Raw genomic sequence first — 22884 nt, 5'->3', positions numbered from 1 at the left:
AAGTGCATCCTTTACAAGTGTTTATTTGTGCTTGTGTGTTAATTGTTTTGTATGTATTTATTCTGTGTGTATTTACACTAATAAAACATAAATGTATTGCAGTGGATGATTGCTGTATCTGCTTCCGTAGGTTTTTTCTGAAACTCGTGTTCTTCTTCCAGTGTGTTATGTTATTGGAATGCTGTTAACACAGTTACATAATTTTAATGTAACTGTAAGCCTCTTCCAAACCGATAAATTATCATACCATACTTTACTTAATTAGTAGAAATTAAGTACGTTATTGCAATAAATTCTACAATTCAAAGGCACTTGTTTGGTAAAAATACAGTAATAAACATTCTCTTCACATTTAGGTCTGTTGTAAATAACAAGTCACTATAATTGCGCATGCATAGAACACCTTTATTCAAATTATCTCACTGGACTGTCTTGTAAATACGAGAGATTGTTATGGAAATAAGTTAATCTGTATATTATTTGACGACTCTTGGGCTGCATAAGCTATTAGATAAGTTCTGAGAGCTAGATAGAGATATTATATGTTTATTGGGAATGTACAGTGAATAAAAATAAATCATCGATGACATTTTATCGTAATTATTTATTCTCATTCCTTTATTAGAACTGAATAAAAGTTAATTTATAATTATAAGATCCTTCCAAACAAGTAAAAACTAATATATGATATCCTTAATGTATTTTGCGACATACGATACTTCTTTTTCTGGTTTTTTCATCTTGGCCAGAACACACATGGTAATGGATTATGGGCTCTGATATGAATGATACTCTCAAACACCTCTCACATTGACACAACTGTAGTTACTAAATTACACCAGCTGAATATTTCTTACCACCCCTCGTATTCATTACACACATTGTTTTATTTTTTACTATTAACGAGCATACCAAGACAATCAAGCAGTCTTAAATGAAATGTATGTCATTTATTATTTGTTTTCTTCAGACCACCGTATATTAACTTCAAGGATGAACGACCCTACTGCAGGCATCTTACCAAATCTCTACGACAGACATCCATTCTCTAAATTTCTAGTTTATATACATTTATATACAGCATATTTAGCGCTGTGACCCATACGATAAAGTTCTGTTTCTAACTGGACGTAGCTGAAGGCTTTCAAAAGAACACTAAAGGTGACAGGCTCCTGGATGAATAAATAATAAAAGTAAAAGAAAAGTGACAAACCACTCTAAATCAAAAGCTACGTAAATTATTTGACTAATACTAGCCAAAACAGTGTAACGTACTTCATTCCATTCCAGTATGTCTGTTGGCCATACAGTAAATCTTACACTATATTTTTCAGCTCATTTATTCCCGTGACAAATTACATGTTGCTAAATGCACTTAGGAAATCAATTAAGACATTCTCTCAGGTACTAGAAAAATAGTATAGATACCAAACATTACTAAAGGAAGATTGAAAAGACCATTCTACACACCAAGCAGAATTGTGGGTCAACCATACAAGACGGTCATTCCTCAGTACACCGTCGATATAAGCTCCTGGTTTAGATGCTAGTAGAGGTGACATAATTTTCACAAAGACATGATTTCCTGGAATCTGTGACGTGGTGAGCTATTTCTAATTTAGAAGGTGGCGAGCCATAACGATAGGTTATAACACGATAACGAAAAGCATTCAAGATCTATCAGATACATTAGTCCGTGATCACTCGCCGCCAAAAATGATTGCTAACTCTTTATAACAACGCGTTGAAGCACGGGTTGAACTGCAAATCAACTGAGGTGTTTCGTTTTTCAATGAAAGAAAGTGTAATTGCAAACCTGACGAACAATGAGATTACACTTGGAAAGAACCTGGAAGAAGGCAAAATGCACATATTTCTATGCTGAAGAATACTATGATCGTGAAGGCAGTCTTCTTGTTGTAGACGGTATTCCGACTGGCCGACTTTAGAGCAGTCACGCCATACGCAACAGGCAGCTGAGAGTTCGTAGATCCTGCGACCTCCAGAGTGCTTCACAATCTCAGATCTTGCTAAACATGACTCGTATTCACTACTTACACGTATATAAGTTAGGCTATTACTTTCAGCGATTCGCTCTCTCCGACCCACCAATAGGGTCCATAGTACGCGGGAGCGAGTATTCGTCGTTCACAGCAACTTATTAGGAGATTCTTCGCACTTTTCTCCGTTGTTCACTGGTCAAAACCGTGTCCTTTTTATATTCTGTGTTGTATATAGCAGAATTAAAAAGCACCCACAATTATATGTTCCAGTACGTTATTCGATACATTAAATATATCCTCTCACGCGGTGTATGAGAGTGAACGAAAACGTTGTCGGTACAAGTTTATTATGGTCCCACTGTGCTACACATCCTCCGATTTGGGAGTTATTCGGACCATTCCTTCGTGTGTTACAATGTTCGCAAACAGTAATACGAGTATATGAGGGATACTGGTCAACAAATTATACAGTTAATCTATGAATATCCCAACGTTTTTGCTGAGTAGTTGTCTATCTCAATTACCCAGCCCCTTCGGAAAACAGTGTTATAATTTCTCCTACTTCCTTCAGTGATCCCCTCGGATATATCAAGAACTACTCATAGTACTGCGAGGTTCCTGCCGTCTGAGGGTTATGACGAATTCTCACATAAAGTCCGATAATCCCATCGGCAGTTTTCAGCAGTCCATAGCACTGTATAGATTTAACAATTACAAGCGACCACAGCAACCAAATAACACAGGTGAATGGGAAGTTTCCCAGCTAAAATAACAATTTATTTCGCACTCCAAATCTCCCCCAATCTATTGGCGGTTGGAACATCGTTCAGACTACTCAAACTTGTCCAGCCTCTATGTAGCAACCAATTCTAGAGTCCAAATATGACACTTCCAGTAAGTTTATGCATAATCGCGTGCGGCCAATTGCCCGCTCACCTGGAACACGCACCTCTTACAGCAACTGCGGATCACACACTGTCGCAGTTTCTGTGTTCAGGTATATGAGAAACCCTTTCCTCTCTCCCAGAATTGATGACAGTTCGAACTGTCAAGAGCATTCCAAGCAATCACCTAAGACAAGGCTCAGAGTCTGTAATGTCGCAGTACTATGGAATGAGACTATCTCCCACAAAACACCAGCAGGAGGCAGTCAGTCGTATGTATTTCATTCATGGTAAACCACTCCGGTTTGCAGTTCAGTGCACCGTCAATGGAGCATGAAATCCATTGTGCGCCAACAGTTAACAGGAAGTAAATCAATACGTTAGACAACAGTGAAAAAGGTTGTTTAGCTGAAATTAAGGAAGCTACGAGGGAACAAGATTGCAGACCTTGTGGTAAAAACGCATCTGAAGTACTCACGCAAGCACGTCTGCAATCGCTTTCCCGAGCACGTGGACGCAATTTTTTCTTTGTTTCGATAGCACATTAAGTACTTAAGGGGTCTCGGTAGGCCAGTATGTAGCCGCTCTGTCATTACATCAATGTCGCAGTGTCTCTGTGCTCATCTGCACCCTAAATCTTAACACCAAGCTTATTACTGAACTACAGCCCGTCTTTCCTTTATTCACTGCAATCATCTTTAGATTCCTTCACCAAAACTACTTCACCATGCATGTAGCAGTGCTAGAAGCTTTTTACCAGTCCGCGACAGAACGTAAGCAATCAAATAATTATTTTTGACAATATACTAAGACGTTGCACTGAGAATACCGCCTATCGAGTATTAATTTTCGCAAGTAGCATTTTTGAAATGATGTCATCCTTAATGTTTACTTTCACAGGGAAAATCATTTACGGTATTACTATGCATAACAAGATACTCGCTCCTGACTTATCTCAGTATCGTATCTCAATGGTAGTCGATTACGTTGCCTCAGAATTACAATTACACCCAATACTTCAGGGAGCTGTTACCTCTTACTGAGCACGACTTCAAATGGCATAGACATTGGCAACTTTTATTATTGCCGCTTCGTTTGATTGTTGCACAGTCATGGAAAATAGAGGAAATTTGGAAAGTTATTGTGTAAACAGATACTGAAGTTGCGGTTCCTTGTAATTATTCTTGTTGCGTACTCGAAAGGCCTCCGTCAGACAAGCGCAAAGGACCAAGAGAATACTATGACTCATATGTGCTCTCTATTGAGATAACAGTGTATCAATAAATTATCTCTGTCAAAGACAAACACGCAAGCATTTTCTTTTTGTATTTGCCTTATTTTGTGGGAATTTGCTTCTGTGCTTTCCAGTTCATCAAGCTGCAGAATCACACGCATTTAAACGCTGCCGCAGCTGCACCCATTTTTATTCGGCAATTTAAATATAAACTCAGTTATCTCATTTATCATTCATTTTACTATCGCTATTGTTCTTATTGTGTTTAACTAAATTTTACTTTTCAATTAAATAAAAGCAGTGCTGCATTTTCTGTTTTTGGTATTGTGCTTTTTGTTGAGATAAGCAATTATATTACCTTTGGTTCATTCCTAGCAATTTTGTACCTCACTCTGAAACAACATGAAAAACGCACACTAAAAATTACAACAAAAAATTACACAACGAGTACGTTAAATGGCGTTGTTTAAAACTAAAATCATACTTAATTTTAATAGGCGGAGAGAAACATAAGTTGGCGTTCGAAAGGCGCTATTGTGAGCGCTAAGATATTTCTTCCAGAAATCCTTCATTCCTTGTAAACGGTGCTCCTATGTTAGAGTCCATGCAATTGAATTCGCCATTTTCCGTACATCGAATGTGACATTATGTATTTGAGACATATATCTTCTTGCAGAAAAATGGTAACATCGGTTTCACAATGATTACAGTACCACAATATATCTCTTTTCTGAAATGTCCGACATCTGAAGCTCTAGTACTATAGGCTTCTAGAGTATAAACCTGTAAAAAAAACTACCACGAATGTTAATTGTATAAACATATTGAAAATAGTGCTGTTTTTGATTATTTCAGTGTTTTGCTGGAGGCTATCTTCTAGAGAAACATCTGCTGCCTTGATATTAATTTATCATTTCAAAGTACGACTATAAAAATAATATTTGCATTCATAAAGAAAAATACAGATGTTGGACATTTCGAGATAGATGACTGATCTGATTTAAATATTCCCTATTTGCTTTAAACCTATGACTGATCCAAGAGTATCTATAGAAATCATTACCTTCCAATATATATTTCGGGCTGTAAAACATTCTTGAAATGTATTTTCCACTCGTTTCAGCATACATCAAATGTTCACGTTTTCATATTGCATTCATTATGCACTCCCATAATTACTTCTGTATTATTTTATTGATACGCAACAGAATGAAAAAAACGCTAAATAAATTTCGTATGAATTTGTTAAAAACTCTACATCTGTATACATCTAGTATGATTCAAAATTTTAAAGAGTTTATGATGAATTATAACGATGTTTCAAAGCCCTTCTGAATCATGTAGCATTGCATGAAAGGTATCAGTTCCTTGGATCTCGTGAGAGACATACGCCTTGCCTTACACCTGAATTTTTTTTAAATACATATTTAATAATGTTCTTTTGGTTGAGTTTTACTGAGGTGACAAAAGTCATGAGAAACCTCCTTTTGCCTGGCGTAGCGCAGAAGCTCGACGCGCCGTGGTCTCAACAAGTCATTGGAAGTCCCCTGCAGAAATACTGAGCCATGCTGCGTATATAGCCGCCCAAAATTTGAAAGTACTTCCAGCGCAGGAGCTTGTGCCCGAACAGATCTCTCGAGTATGTCCCATAAATGTTCGATGGGATTCACATCGAGCGATCCGGGTGGCCAAATCATTCGCTCAAATTGTCCGGAATATTCTTCAAACCAATCGCGAATATTTGTGACCCAAAGACATGGCTGGCGCATTCTCAGCCATAAAAATTCCATCGTTGTTTGGGAATAAATGGTCTTCAGGTAGCAGAACATAACTATTTCGAGTCAGTGATCGCTGTAGTTGGAACAGAGCATTCAGTCCATTCCATGTGAATGCAGCCCACACTATCAAGGAGACACCATCAACTTGCACAGTGCCTCTTGTTGAACAACTTAAGTCGAACTCACCTGACCAGGCCACGGTTTCCCAGTAGTATAGGGTCCAACCGATATGGCCACGAGCCCTGGAGAGCAGCTGCAGGCAATGTCGTGTTGTAGCAATGGCACCCGCTTCACTCGTCTGCTGCCGTAGCCCATTAACGCCCAATTTCGCCGCAGTGTCCTAACGGATACGTTCGTTCTACGCCGCACATCCATGTCTGCGGTTGTTTCGCGCAGTGTTGTCTGACAACTCTGCGCAAACGCCGCTGCTCTCGTTCGTTAAGTGAAGATCGTCGGCCTCTGCGATGTCCGTGTTGAGAGATAATGCCTGATGTGGTATTCTCGGCACACATTTGATGTTGTGGATCTCTGAGTACTGAATTCGCTAACGATTTCCGAAAAGGAATGTCCAATCTGTCTAGGTCCAACTACCATTCCGCCTTCCAAGTCTGTTAGTTCCCGTAGTGCAGACATAATCACAGAGGATACCTTTTCACGTGACTCACCTGAGTACAAAGGATAGCTCCGCCAATGCGCTGTCCTTTTATACCCTGTGTACGCAACACTGCCGCGACCGCTGTGTATGGGCATATCGCTAACCTACGACTTGTCACCTCAGTGTTACCACCTACATAACAGGATCAGTAAAGATAGTGCCCTGTAATCATTGTGAAACCGTTGGTAGAGGCACATGTTTCTTCAAAGTGCTTTGGTTACAGGTACAGACACACGCATACACGCGTGCCTACAAAGTAACACACTTTTTCGCACAATCACACGCCTCCTCAAACAAAAAACAGTCACATACAAAACAGCCAATGCCTTTCAATGTGTGCCCCGTGGCTTATAGTTTCCGCAATAACTGTTTGTTGGTGTTGAGTGTAGGAGCAAGAGACCAGTGTGATCCATTGCAGGGGCGTAGCGATGAGCCCTGCGACTCTGGGGAATGTATACCCCTGCGCGCCCAGAGCGTGTAGCGGCACAGTCTGCTGGCAGGCGCACCTGAGGTGAGTGCAGAGCCGAGGCGGCGCGAACACGGTAATGTGCTAGCACTAATACACCGCGTCTTTCCGACCCTCCATTTCTAACTGTCCCGCCGCCCAAAGCTTTGACTACTTTTCTCCGACTGCATCCACCAGAACAATGGCTTACAGCATTCAAGTTAACTCTGAACCTTTCTTCTATTATTATCTTGTAAAATATGCATAACCCATCACTTTATAATCCTCTCCTAGCTAATATTTGTTTATGAATTTCAAGCTGAAAGCACGAAAATCTGATTTTCTTTCATTCCATTACTGAACAACAACCTGGTACCCAAATACATGCCGTTGTGACGAGCTGTATGTTTTTCTCTAGTATGAGTTGCTGCAGTCGAAGATTCTTTGTTACCTTCTTGTGATATAATCCTAAATTTTCAGAGTTAGTCCCTATTTTCCAACCTTGGTACAATATTACCTCTCGATTGCTGCACGAAAAAGTGAGGTGTGCCAAATTTTGTTACTGCTACATGCGAAACTTTGCGCAAGATATGTGTGGTGTTCGTATTCAGACCTTGAGTACAGGTTGATTGTTATAAATAATGTTATGCAATAATACGTCTGGAAATGTCTGGTTTTGCGAAATATTTTTATAAACAAAGGTGCTATAGATTTTACATTCTCTGAGCGAAATAGTTGCTAATAGAGTACTAGATCTTTCCCGTTGCGACAGATAATCACAATAAATCTTCAGAATATACTCCATCTGCTTCACTGCACCTCTGGACGCATCGAACAGTGGATTGTCCACAAATTCGCAATAATCGGAGAGTTATTGCAAATGATTTCTCCTGCAGCCACGATGAGTTCCTCATTCTAATACTCACTGGCATGCTCTAAGAATTTTATATGCCGTATTAATGGATCATTTCCTCGTTTCTTGGAACAAAAACTTCATACGAGGGGTATTCAATTAGTAATGCAAAATATTTTTTTCTCGGCCAACTTCTATAGAAAAAGTGCAAAGTTTGTTGTGGGGCATCGTGCAATATTTCCCCTTCAACCCCTCAAATTTCATAAAAGTAGGATAGCTATACGTAGCCTTAACAATGGCGTCCAAGCAGCAGGCTGTCACAGTGTCTTTTGGCGAAAAGCAAGACTATCGCAGTTATTCAGCGGCTCTCGCAGAAGAAAGCCGTCCGATCTCCCACTTGCCAGTCGGCCGCACATAGCTGTCGCTCCTGCAATATTGTAACGAGCGGACACACTCACACGAAGTGGTCAACGAACTACAATCAAACACCTCGCTGCTCAACTGGACATCTCTGTTGGTAGCGCTGACACACTCGTCCGCCTCTTGGGGTACTCAAAGGTGTTTGACCGCAGAGTTACTCGCCGCGGGACAGAAGACCAGAAAGAGCAAGGAAGTACCGTGACAAAGCAAGATTTCACTCAAGTTTAAGCACCTGAGAGAAGCTTACAAAACATCAGTTGACTGTTCTTCCTCATCTACCTCACACCACGAATCTGGCACGATCCAACTTCCATCTGTTTGGCCCAATGAAGGATGCACTCCATGGGAAGCACTACGTCGGTGGTAAGGAGGTTACCGACGCCGCAAGCACTTGGCTCCGCCGTCAACAAGGTCCCCTCCCCCTCCTCCCCCCAGAAATGTGGCGTAAGGCTGTCGCTCTGAACAGAGATTATGGTGAAACAAAGGTTTTTGTAGCCAAAATAGTGGGGAATAATATGGTGAACTGTAATCCTGAATAAAACTAACCTGATTTCAGAAAAAATGTGTTGCATTACTTATTGAAACTTTGAGGTTCGCCGATGACATTGTAATTCTGTCAGAGACAGCAAAGGGCTTGGAAGAGCAGTTGAACGGAATGGACAGTGTTATGAAAGGAGGGTATAAGATTAACATCAACAAAAGCAAAACGAGGAAAATGGAATGTAGTCGAATTAAGTCGGGTGATGCTGAGGGAATTAGATTAGGAAATGGGACACTTAAAGTAGTAAAGGAGTTTTGCTTTTTGGGGAGCAAAATAACTGATGATGGTCGAAGTAGAGAGGATTTCAAATGTAGACTGGCAATGGCAAGGAAAGCGTTTCTGAAGAAGAGAAATTTGTTAACATAGAGTATTGATTTAAGTGTTAGGAAGTCGTTTCTGAAAGTATTTGTATGGAGCGTAGCCATGTATGGTAGTGAAATATGGACGATAACTAGCTTGGACAAGAAGAGAATAGAAGCTTTCGAAATGTGGTGCTACAGAAGAATGCTGAAGATTAGATGGGTAGATCATATAACTAATGAGGAGGTATTGAATAGGATTGTGGAGAAGAGACGTTTGTGGCACAACTTAACTAGAAGAAGGGATCGGTTGGTAGGACATGTTCTGAGGCATCAAGGGATCACCAATTTAGTATTGGAGGGCAGCGTGGAGGGTAAAAATCTTAGAGGGAGACCAAGAGAGGAATACACTAAACAGATTCAGAAGCATGTAGGTTGCAGTAGGTGCTGGGAGGTGAAGAAGCTTGCACAGGATAGAGTAGCATGGAGAGCTGCATCAAACCAGTCTCAGGACTGAAGATCACAAGAACAACATACTTATTGAAACCCCCCCCCCCCTCGTATTTACGGTTCAAAAACAAACAAACTTAACAGTCACAATAAATAGGCATGCATACATTTTATGTCAAGTCACCACCGTTCCGTTATACACAAAATACACATTCCCTCGTAGTTTTAGAGCGTCATTGTTCAGAATAGATGGAGGAGTCGATACAAGAAAGTCCCTATTCATATTATCCGAACGACGACCCTGTAAAAAGTTTATGCCTACAAGACAGCCGCCATTAATAGCAGTCCTCGCTTTAATACAGTACTGTTTCTGATGCAAAGCTTGCGTAGTGTATCGTGGATTTTCGTCTGCTAACAGATGTTCATTGTGCACGTTTGTGATTCCGTCTTGTCTGTACATGGTGCGACACGTAAAAAGCTCGAAACTCTGCACCTTTCTGGCGTCGCAGGTGATCGTTGGATGCGGTATACGAAACACGCTGCAGACGCTGTGGTTACATAGGCTGTTCATCAAGTATTGCTCATGCAGTATTTTCTTCAGACTTTCTGGGTCGTCGGCAACATGCTGCAGAATACTCTCCTCTGTGTCATACGTACGGGTGATTCTTCGTTTCTTGGGTCCACAGTTCGCTGTGTTATGTGCTATGTCTCCATAATTATAGTAGAACCGAAACTCCATTCCTCGAACTCAAGAACAGTGAAAACAGCTTCGTCATTAAACAAAATCGTATCCTGTCCGTTGGGTGCCTCGCGAAAAGTGTTACGAAGATAAAATTAGAGAGAGTCGAGCCCTCACGGACTCTTCACAGCAATCATTCTTTCCCGAACCATTCACGACTGCAACAGAAGTAGTGGGAAGTGACAGCGGTACACAAAATACCCTCCGCCACACATTGCAAAGTAGCTTGCGGAGTACAGATGTAGATGTATGTCACTCAGTATACAACTGGCAGACCAGACATTTCCAGACATGTTTTCTTAACACTTCTTACTCCGAAATCTATCCACAAAGTTTGCCCACGGAATTCCGATTAACCCTGTATACCGGAATGTATTTTGTCTTAACAGGTCTTCTTGCATGTCAGTTGTTTCCCTAAACAAGTGGTACCATTTCTGTCTTCAGTGAGCTACTGTGTTGAGCGATGACAATACAAACACATCTAAGTAAAGAGTCATTCTATCCTAGAGAAACGGCAACAGCTGCGAAACGCCACAAAATGTTTCATTTTAAATAATTAGAGCATCAACGGCCTTTTCGTTTGAATTACTACTTACGAAATGTGTTTTCAAATTCATTCAGCTTTTATCGCCGCTTAGGTGCACTGTTGTTATAACAGAAACCTGTGACCAAATCCATGCCTCATTCTTCTTCAGCAGATTTCAACAAAATACCTCAATGACAGGTTATGAAGACAAAGAACTACCCGATACAGAAAATAAATTTTATTTGACATTTAAATCGAATAAGTAAGAACTCACCTTCTTATCAATGTCGATTTCTGCTGCTCTTTAATAGACGAATTTCAAAGTGCTACCACATTACCAAGTTCTGCGAAAGAAAGAGATTTGTATGGTCTCTAGGCACGTATTCAATATTACTTCCCGTATCCTTGCTCCAGGTCGTACGTGCAATCAATGTGGAAATAACACTGCATTCGAAAAGCACTTCTTATAGGTTTAATTTACTCCACGCGATAACCCAGTGCCCTAGAAGTGAGATGTAGGAACATATAGAATAATCGTGAGGCTTAGAATGAGTTTAGAAATCGATTTAACCAAGCAGAATAATTTGTAGATGCTGTATGAACCCAAATGAAAGTACTTTATGGTCTGTTTTTAGAGATTTGGTGCACAAATTTCCAGTGTCTGCTGTTGAATTCCTGGTAGCACAGACAATAAAGTTTCCACATTAGCATAGAATTAGCTCTAAGGGCTAAGAGAAACGTGTTATTTCAGGTTGTAGAGACCGTTGTAAGAAGGTGATTGCATACTATTGCCCAGAACTCAAAACATACTTCATGTCTGGAAAGCCTTCACGTTCGATGATGCATAGGAAATATGTGTTGATACATCTACTGTCACATCTGCGCGACCTGACGTGAATGATAGCTAGTATACTGTCAGAAGTGACTAACCATATAGATAGGACAGATCAGAAAGACACCTCTACACTTCGCACTGTGGGATTCCGATATTTTCAATTCCATTACTGAACTTAATGAAGAAGTTCCTCTGCTTACTGCTTAAAAATATAACGTTGCACGTTCTCATAGACGAATTCCAGAGACGTGGAAAACTCCTATCTCAAAATTAGAAGCAAAATTATGCACAAAAATAGAACTTTGATAATCGTTAAAATTTCTGCAAACCAAAGAACAAGACGAAGAAAAAACTCAGAAATGAACTGACAGCTGACTACGTCTGAATCTACACTTTACTCGACAACAGGTGATAGGCGGCCATTACATGTCAAGTGATGTGGTTTAACAGTGATTCGTTGGGGTATTCCACGTAGGACGTAATTCACAGTGTGTAAGAGCGCTTAAGCGAAGTGGTTCTGTCTACATAGCTCTACGTGTGAAAGGCTGCTGCACAGTATTTGTCGGTAAAGTAAAGAAGAATTACAGAAGAAACAGCAACCAATGGACGTGGTGTCCGCCTCGCATGAATAAAACCAAACTGACCCGTAGCCGCCTGAGCAGCAGCGGCGGCCGCACAGCCGAGGTGACATGATTCTGCATTTCTGTACTTTTCTTCTGCATGCCTGTCTGCCTGCTGCACGCGTTTTATGAACCCTGAGCTGATGACCCACTCTTTGTATCTGCACCTGCACCTAGACAAGCTTTGCGTGATTTTCGCACTAGCGGACCATCCCATTGACACTCTTGTCAAGGTACAAGACGTAGTAGTTGCCCAAAGTAATTACTATATGCTCATTTAAACATAACAAAGGCTAAACGTGATACCTACCAAGCTTGTTATTTGTTATGGTTGTAATCCTACTTTCAATTCTTTCAGGTCTGTTATAGATACACATTCATTTTAGCAAATACGGGGTGTTTCATAATTCATGTTACGCACTTCTAGATGCTGTAGAGGGGACTTGATAGATCAAGTTTCACACACGAACTCATATCCGGAAACATCATCTTAAGACCAACAGAGCGTCAATAAGGAAAAAAAGTCTATTAAACATGAGCACTTGTTCAATAGAGGAGATGTGTTTCACTATAGCATTTTAGAGCCGATGTTTACTGGACATTTTTTTCCTTTTTGTGGTCCATACTACTAATTCTGATAGTTCCCTACCCTACAATCTTAGCAACAGCAGTACCACTACATGTATGCCAGTCAGAGGTATCAGAACGGTTTTCTCTTATAACTTCCGACTCGTTCGTTTCCGGTACACAGAACCTTACCTCAAATTGATACATTTATCCTTCTTCATTTTGGACAGTTTGTGACATCATCACGGAATCATTCTGTATACACATACATTTACAGGCGCCGGCGACTATAATTGTGACCCTCTGTAACGTTGTTGGGCGACGTTCCCGTATATGGGTTCCTATGTTAAACTTAGTCTACCAAGCCCCTCTGCAACCTCTATAAGTGTGAAACATGAATCATATTTCAAAGATTAAACTCCTACAAATCGGATAACGGTCTAAGGATAATCACCAAAATTATAAAATAGAAAAATGATCGAGTTTATGAAATAATACGTTTTAATTGGTTTTTATCGTCTTCAGAAGACTCAGTCGGTCTCAGTTATGAATGAGTACATGTATTTTCAAGTGTCTTAGCAGAATGTACGAAAGAATAAAGAACTTGTAATGGTATCACATCCAGATTATTGCCTCTGTTCGCCGTTTAATGCAAACCTGTTTTCGATATATATTTTTAAATGCTAGATTTAAACATCAGATCTGCAATATTCACATGTAGGACAACAGGTGTAAGATTTAAGATTTTTGTGGAAGGTACCAAAAGTGCGGTTTCATTTATTGTGTTTCTGAATTTACAAAGGAACTATAGCCTCGGATAATGACAACAAATTTGTAAATAAGTAGATCGAACTCTAATGCTATAATCATGTGACAGCACTCTCACGTAGAATCTGAACAACGATGTCTACATCCTTCAACAGTGTCAATGAGAATGTCCGCTTATAAATAATTGTTTACATCTGCAACAATGTAACACTGTAAGAATTCTTGTAATGCTTATACATGTTATACAAGTATTTGAGTATTTAGTAGTCGTTGCCAGCATTAATGAAACTTTATTTCTTTTCAATTTACCTCTGCAATAAAGTACTTTATAATATCTTCAACAGTTATTCACAGAAATTAGATTCCCAAGAAAATATGGCGCCACTTTAGAGACAGCGTGGAAAGTTGCAGATCTATTAACTACATAAGTTTCTGTGTCTACATTTAGACTAAGAGTAGCGACTTCAGTTAGCTGCAGAACCGCCTCCATATTAACCGCTCTAATACTTTTAAATCTGGCTATAATATCGTGCTAGTTTGTAAGCAGAAATTGCTTTAGTGTTGTTCAAAATACTCGCTACTCGTTGAAACAAATGTTACTCACATAGAAAAATAGATTTCAAAATAGCAATGGAATATTACTGTATATTTTAGGATAGGTTAATAGATTCACACAGTATTAGTAGTATTATAAGGTCTTAGTAATGAGTTAATTATTTATTATTGTGTGTTACAATAGTAGGACGATAGTTTTTAGTGTGTTAGTAAGATATTTAGCAGATGCATGAGGCACAACTTTCTTGGAATTGTTTTTTTTTTGTGACAATTCGCATTAGCGCTGCTCCTTGGAAAACAGTTTCCTACTGTGACGTATTTAGCTGCAGGAGGGCAGTAGCTGCTAAAAAACACATATACACCTTTAGTTCTTGAGCATTTTTTCATTACATTCAAACCAGTTCTGTATTTCCAGAGGACAGTAGCTAACGCGAATGTGAGATGGTGACAGTGGACGAGGGAACCCCTGAAGTAGCTAAAACGTAACTGTTCCGACAAGAAACACACTGGGGCACTGTGTCCTCGATTAACTGAGCAAGTCACTCCACTTTTCATGTGAGATCAGAACCGCATATAAACATTACTGTTTCAGGTTCATTGCGGGTTCTAAGTCTGAACCGTATGTAAGAGGGAATATTCTTCAGAAAGTTGATCCTCCAAGACTGAAGTAACATACTTCAACGGTACAAGCCGAGTAGTAGGATTTCTAGGAACTATATTGCACATTATTTAATTAGATGCAATGTCAAATTAAAAATAGACCGATTTGCTCTGCTCTGTTTCTAGGCAAACAAGAATTCCATGGTGAGTGACATTATGTGGACCTGATAGTTTTGAGACATATATATTCAACAAACGCAAATATACGAATACATGGTTTCGTGGCAACATGTACTGGTAAAATTCTCTCCTGCTTCCAGTTGGGTCAAGTAGTTTAAAATCCACAAGCTTTCGGCAGAGTACTCTTCCGCCATTGTCAAGTTGTGACTCTTTTGGTATCTATTAGCGTCCTTATACAGCCGCGCTGCCTTCTGTGACGTCACTTGCGCTCGTTCGAGGCCTACGAGGAGGACAGGCCAGGGCGCGTACGTCGCGAAAGTAGGCCCGGGCTCGCTCGCTCAACTCAGCAAACTACGTTTCTACGTCTGTTAACTCGTAACTAGGTATGCACGTACAAACGAGAGTTGCACCGTCTACTGGAATCCGCTACTATGGAGTCTTACTGCTATTAGTCCTACTATGATCGGAACTCCATAGCCCTACTTATAATTTGTTACGGCTGTACTGGGATACAATAAAATTAAAATCATGCCAAAATGATTATTAGTTGCTCAAGCCACCACTTCTTGTATGAAATGAGGACTGTTAAGCAGAAGAGACTAAATGCTATAAATAAGCCGTTATACCATTTATGTCGAGTACTGATCTTGAATTAAATTTTGCTGTATTACTGTTCATCAACAAAACTTCATAATAGCAGATTCCAGTAGAATACGCTATCCTCGTTAGTACGCACACGCCCAGCTCGAGTTCTCAAGTTTAGAAACGCATTTTGTCTGCTGAGCTGAGCGAGCGAGCGAGTTCAGGCCTACCTTCGTGACGCACGCGCCGCGGCCTGAATTTCTCGTGGGCCTCGCGTTCGCTCCAGCGCCAAGATAATGCTTTCGTTGCGCGTCAGCCACGTCCGCTTCAACTTTCCGATGGCCGGGTCCCAAGCCGTGCTTAGCTGCAGGACGCTATCCTTACTGAGGGCGTTGTCACAAATTTTTATCTCGATCGCTTCTTTCATGACGTTATCCGAGAAATTATCATTCAGTGTAACGATAGATGTCGCATTGAATGCAGACTTATGTCCGTTTTCTAGAGCATGCTCTGCTACCACCTATTTCTCGGGATATCAAAGGTGAAAACGTCTCTCGTGTTCTATACAGCGCTGTTCAATAATACTGACGGCCTATCCTACATAAAATTGTCCCACACCCACATGCTATTTTATATACTCCTGGCTTTCTGAAACATACATCTTTTTTCAAAGGCCTCATGAGTTGGTGAATTTTTGCTAAAGCCCCGAAGACTTGAAAATCCACCCGAACCATGTCCACATGGACCAATATCTGCATGATAACATCTATCACCATCCCTCGCAGAAATGTTTTGTTCTGAAGACCTTGGTGCATCGAGAGGAATCCGCCTCAGACGCTGCCGACGGAACTGAGTCACTGACGGAAAGTGCCGTATTCGAGCAAAATTGCTACGACAATCACCAGATTCCGCAACCCATCTCTCCGAAAATACGTAAGAACGAGGACCTCGAGGAGGACAAGAAAAAACTTGCGTTGTTGTCATTCAGTGACCAAGTCACACGAGAGATTAGCCGGTTCCTAAAGAAACATAAAATCGAATCGGTCTTCAGGGCTCTAGTATGAATTCGTTCAAGTCATGAGGCCTGTGAAAGAGGATGTAGGCCTGAAAACGCCAGTAGAGTATAAAATACCGTGTGGCTGCAGACAGTTTTATGTAGGACAGACAGTGCATACTACCGAACAACGCTGTGTAGAACACGAGAGATGTTTTCAGCTTCGGTACCCTAAGGAATCAACTGTAGCAAAGCATGCTCTAGAAAACGGACTTAATTTTGTATTCAACGGGACATCTGGTAGTACACGGACTAATAGTTTCTGGGATAGCGTCGTGAAAGAAGCCATCGAGACAAAAATTTGTGACATCGGAAGGCTGTAGCGGGCGCATAAAACTGGGCGGTTGTGCAGTAACAACGTTATCTTATTTGGTGCTGAAGAGCGAGCGCAAATGACGTCATAGAAGACAGCGCTGTTATATAAGAACGGTAGCTGCAACCAATTACGACTTAACAATGGCCGAGGAGTACTCGGCCGAAAAGTAGATTTTAAGCTGCTTAATGCGGCTGGAGGCCCTAGAGCATTTTATCAGCAAAAATCTTTATCATTTTCACATATAAATTAGAAGTATTGTTACTTTCCTTTTCATATCACGCGATACGCAGGAAGTTCTGTATCTCTAAAGATACACTGTCCGCAGCAAAGCTCGCACTCCTGTTCCGCTAAGTTCAAATCTTGCCTTCCTAAGGACGCCGAAGTCCTAACCTCGTACTTAAAGTCTGTAGACACCCAAAGCCGTCGTGGCAGATGCAGTGCAAGCACTAGCAAGGTTATCTTTAGCAAATAATCTTTGTGGCGGAACCGTACTCGATATAACCTGCTGAGAACTGACTTTCTGTCATGAATACCGCGCTTAAAAAGCCATTGGTGTCCCTTCGCCGATCTCACAGATGTCTCGCGAACCCAACGACCGCCGCAGCCACGGCGTAAACGGCGTTCGGAGTAAGTCTAGCTCGCTCTACGGTGTATTTTTTTCCCTGTCAGTACTGCTGGCTACCGGAGATACATTACTTATTTGTGAACGTAGTGTATACTGTAAGAAGCATTATAATGAAGGTAGCCCTCAGGCATTCTGTGTTCGGAGTCCTTCACCATAATTCCCGCTGCCCAAGAAAGATGAAATGACAGATTAACTTACGGCAGCTCCTTTGTCTTAACTTTTCAAGAACATGATATGGTACCAAGAAAGTGTCCAGAACTATTCATACTTTGATCTGAGGAACAAGCTACGGAAGGGGTTACCTCGTGATATAACTCTCGCTCTATTTGGTCAACAGACTGAGATTAGTAAAATATGTGTTATGCTTCCACTTAAATCAATGTTGACCCCGTGAAAGACCAAACTTTTGAAATTGCTATGCGTATAATATTCGGATGTGTTGATTCGCTGTTCAGTGAAGCATCTTCTGGCCAAATAGCAGAATCGCAGTCTGTTGGCCGTAACCGATCATCTTGCGACGCCAGACTGCCGACGCCGGCTCATGTACGTAAGGACGAGTTTCAGTGCACAGGATATCTGGCAGAAATTTTACATCCTTAAGAATTAGAAACTACTATTTGAACGTTATTAGCAAATTTAAATTGCTACAAGTCCCAGGTGACGAATTCTCACAACATGACGATTCTCCTTCTAAGAGGCTTCGTGTTCACGTGTAGCGACAGTTAATGACTAGCCGAAACGGCTGCGTCGATGTGCCATGGTCCACTAAACTACAGGCTACGGCAGGAACATCAGTGATTGCTCAGCTCTCTTACTGGAGCTGCGCTCTGATCTTGATACCTCTACATGACCCCATATCGTGTTGTCAAGCTCCCCACCTCCTTCAATATTCTGAAGACGCGTTTACTCGACACGCGTTAGTGAACTTGAGTTGCTGAACATCCGGCGACAATAACATCAGTACATAAAAACATCCATATCTATAAAATGATCGCATGCCTCTTATGTGACTGTGTCACACCTAAAATGAAAGATTCGGAAATACGTGGAAAAATTAAATTACGGTTCGTTTATACGTGGATCATGTGCAGTGATTTTTTTTTTAATTCGTATTACTACAGGAAACTAATATGGCTGTTTGTTCATATTGCTTCCCTGTGTGTAAAGGAAATCAATAATGCCTCATTCAGAATTAAGATTTTCGACAAAGTAACAAATTAGGAAGTATGATTAACGATTCCTTTTACAATGTCTAATGAATTTTTAAATAAATTTACAGGTTTGATAGTTCAAAGAACGTAGAACTAATCGGAATGAGAAGTAAACAACAATTTAGTGTTTTTTGTTTAGTGATTTTACTTTTCTTTTTATATTTTACATACTCCAGCCAACGGCCTTGCCGCAGTGGTAACACCGGTTCCAGATCGTCGAAGTTAAGCGTTCTCGGGCTTGAATAGCATTTACATTGGCGACCGCACGGTCTGCCGAGTGCTGTTGGCAAGCGGGGTGCACTCAGCCCTTCTAACACTGAGTAGCTACTTCATTAAGAAGTACCGGCTCCGGTCACGAAAACTGACACCAGCCGGGAGAGCGGTGTGGCGACCACACGCCCTCCCACCCCCCCCCCCCCCTCCCTCCCATCTCCACACTCAGTGACACCTATCTGGTGAGGAAGACACGGAAGTCAGTCGGTCCCGTTGGGTGTTTCACAGCATGTTTGAACAGACAGTTGTACTAACAGCAAGAGTTACATTGAAATACTTCTAACAACAACTTACGATGATATATGCCATCATTTCTAAAGTTTGTCAATGCTGAGGAATATAAAGAACAAAAATTGTTCTGCCTTACACAGTGTTGTCTGATTATGACCACTCTAGAGCGTTCTAGGGCTTTTCTGAAGTATAAGATACTTCTCTGTTCGAGATTAAACAGTGGTCTGAGTAAATTCGGAAGGACGACCGGCTGTCTCTGAATATTTTCACTTTAAATAGGAAAGAGGAGATAGGGAGTGGACCATGGCAACCGGAATAGAAATTTCACTTTCTTACTACTTCAATGCAGATTGTAGTGGCCTGATCTGTGAAGCTATCCCACGTTTGCGCCTGAGTGTCAAAGCATTGCGCTAGCAGGTATGTGCAGTCACTATTTGCGCGCTTAGGCGCAGTGGCGCATCATTTTCACGTTTGCCAGTGCCCGAAAGTTTGACACTCGCAGTCCACAAGTGGTGTCCTAGAGAGTGAGAGACTGAGACTCGTCCCGGTACAGAGGGGCTCGGCAGTCTGGCGACAGACGCGGCGAGCTCCCGCCAGGCGTTCACTAGCGGCCGGTGCGCGCGCCGCTGCCTGCTCGCAGGACTACAAGGAGTTCATTGACGCCGAGAGCCTGATGCCGCTGCCCACGAGCGACTTCCGCAACCCCGTGTGCCTCGAGATGAAAACGATACGCAGCAACGCGGCAGCGGCGGCGGCGGCTGCTGCGACTAACAGCAACAACAATAACAACATCAGCAACAACAATGGCGGCCGCGGTCTGGTGGACGGGGTGCTGCTGCGCGGCGTCGCCTCCAGCAGCTACGACATGGGCAGCGTCGACAGCTCCGACACGTACGCCAGCTGCAACACTCACCCCTCGCACTCTCAGGTATGTAGCGCAACACGTGGCACGAGGCGAGGCGCCCCTTCTCCATTGGCACCCACGAAAATTTATTCGAGATACGGAAAGTTTCTGAAATTGTCATTCCTTGTCGTAACTCACAAGGTCACTCTGAGAACGAGCAGGCTCCAAGAATAAAATTTGTCACGATGTTCATAAATTTATTGTATCGGAAATGATCGGTAATTCATCATCAGATCATCGTATGACACTAAAAGCAACACCTTGATATCGCCATCCTTCTCTGACCCTCGTCATCTGTACTATTGGGTGTATTTGTTACAGTTCATGCCACTGATTATATTTTCTAATATGGATGTTCCTGCGCTGCCTCTTGTTTTCCTCAGATTTTTTCCTTCTGATCTGTTTTTATGAAGCAGTTATGTCGAATTACGTCATCAATTAATTTAATTTTTCTTCTCTGTATCAAGTTAATCATGTCCTTCTCTGTAATCTCTTGTTTATTTTGTTTACTGAACTTACTTTCAGTATAAGAAGTGTTTTCGTTCCTTTTCTATATACACATTTCTGTTGCTTCTAATATTTTTCTTGTTTCTCCACAGGCCAACCTTCTCAAGCATGCCTTAAAATACTCTAAATAATGGTCTTGATGAATTTCTTCCTTCTTTCTATATTAAGGTGGTTGTTTGTTAATAAATATTATACTTCTGTTGTCATCTCTTATTGGTGTTCCCAATTATCAAATCTCATTTACGTCCAATAGTACTTTTGGGTTGTCTTAATGTTTGCCCTTTCTCGTCTGTTCGTTTCGTTTGTAACCATTATTTTACTTTTGTTTGGTGTTTATTTTCAGTCTGTGACTGTATAAGGCATCAGACACTTTTTCAGTAAATAGTTCATATCATTTTCTGAATTCATCAGCAAATCTAATACAGTGTAACTCTTTACCATTAATTTTGATTCCTTTTGTGACACGTTATGTGTCTGTATTACTGGTTGGTTGATTTGGGGGAGAGGGCCAAACAGTGAGGTCATCGGCCCCATCGCGTTAGTGAAGGATCGGGAAGGGAGTCAACCGTTCCTTTCAAAGGAACCATCGCGGCATTTTCCTGAAGCGATTTAGCGAAATCACGGAGAACCTAATTCACGATGGCCGGACGCGTGTTTGCACAGTCGTCGTCCTAAATGCGAGTCCTGTGTGTGTATTTCCCATAAATAAGCATTTTTTTCGAAGTAAATTACTTTGACATCTAAAAGGCAAGTATATTTCATTATCATACACAGTCTTTTATACTACACTACTGGTCATTAAAATTGCTACATCAAGAAGAAATGCAGATGATAAACGGGTATTCACTGGACTAATTATACCAGAACTGACGTATGATTACATTTTCAAGCAATTTGGGTGCATAGATCCTGAGAAATCAGCAACCAGGAAAAACCACCTCTAGCCGTAATAACGGCCTTGATACTCCTGGGCATTGATTCAAACAGAGCTTAGATGGCGTGTACAATTACAGCTGCCCATGCAGCTTTAACACGATACCACCGTCCATCAAGAGTAGTGACTGGCGTATTGTGACGAGCCAGTTGCTCGGCCACCATTGTCCAGACGTTTTCAATTGGTGAGAGATCTGGAGAATGTGCTGGCCAGGGCAGTAGTCGAACATTTTCTGTATCCAGAAAGGCCGGTACAGGACCTGCCACATGCGGTCGTGCATTATCCTGCTGAAATGTAGGGTTTCGCAGGCATCGAATTTAGGGTACAGTCACGGGTCGTAACACATCTCAAATGTAACGTCCACTGTTCAAAGTGCCGTCAGTGCGAACAAGAGGTGACCGAGACGTGTAACCAGTGGCACCCCTTACCATCAAGCCGGGTGATACGCCAGTATGGCGATGACGAATACACGTTTCCAATGTGCGTTCACCGCGATGTCGCCAAACACGGATGCGACCATCATAATGCTGTAAAGAAAACCTGGATTCATCCGAAAAAAACCAGGTTCGTCATTGAGTACACCATCGCAGGCGCTCCTGTCTGTCATGCAGCGTCAAGGGTAACTGCAGCCATGATCTCCGAGCTGCTAGTCCATGCTGCTGCAAACGTCGTCGAACTGTTCGTGCAGATGATTGTTGTCTTGAAAACGTCCCCATCTGTTGACTCAGGAATCGAGACGTGGCTGCACGATCCGTTACAGCCATACGGATAAGACGCCTGTCATCTCTACTGCTAATGATACGAGGCCATTGAGATCCAGCACGGCGTTCCGTATTACTCCTGAACCTTCCGATTCCATATTCTGCTAACAGTCATTGGATCTCAACCAACGCAAACAGGAATGTCGAGATACGATTAACCGCAATCGCGATAGGCTACAATCCGACCTTTATCAAAGTCGGAAACGTGATGGTACGCATTTCTCCTCCTTACACGAGGCATCACAACAACGTTTCACCAGACAACGCCGGTCAACTGCTGTTTGTGTATGAGAAATCGGTTGGAAACTTCCCTCATGTCAGCACGTTATAGGCGTCGCCACCGGCGCCAACCTAGTGGGAATGCTCTGAAAAGCTAATCATTTGCATATCACAGCATCTTCTTCCTGTCGGTTAAATTTCGCGTCTGTAGCACGTCATCTTCGTGATGTAGCAATTTTAATGGCCAGTAGTTTATTAATGTGAATGCTACCTTTTTGATTTAACGATCTGAAATGACATTTTCTTGTGATTAAA

The 22884-nt window shown here is 41.5% G+C and overlaps 1 protein-coding gene across 1 annotated transcript in view; it reads left to right on the top strand.

Moving 5' to 3' along the window:
* Positions 1-22884, top strand: part of LOC124789937 (putative lysozyme-like protein) — a 252635-nt gene that overhangs the window by 13339 nt on the left and 216412 nt on the right. The window contains exon 3 of the mRNA XM_047257465.1: positions 19885-20172. Within this exon, the coding sequence (XP_047113421.1) occupies positions 19918-20172 (255 nt within the window). The 5' untranslated portion in view covers positions 19885-19917. The remainder of the gene's footprint in view (positions 1-19884; positions 20173-22884) is intronic.

The sequence above is a fragment of the Schistocerca piceifrons genome, chromosome 3 (genome assembly GCF_021461385.2).
Source record: "Schistocerca piceifrons isolate TAMUIC-IGC-003096 chromosome 3, iqSchPice1.1, whole genome shotgun sequence".
NCBI lineage: Eukaryota > Metazoa > Arthropoda > Insecta > Orthoptera > Acrididae > Schistocerca > Schistocerca piceifrons.
This window is presented reverse-complemented; position numbering and strand designations above follow the sequence as displayed.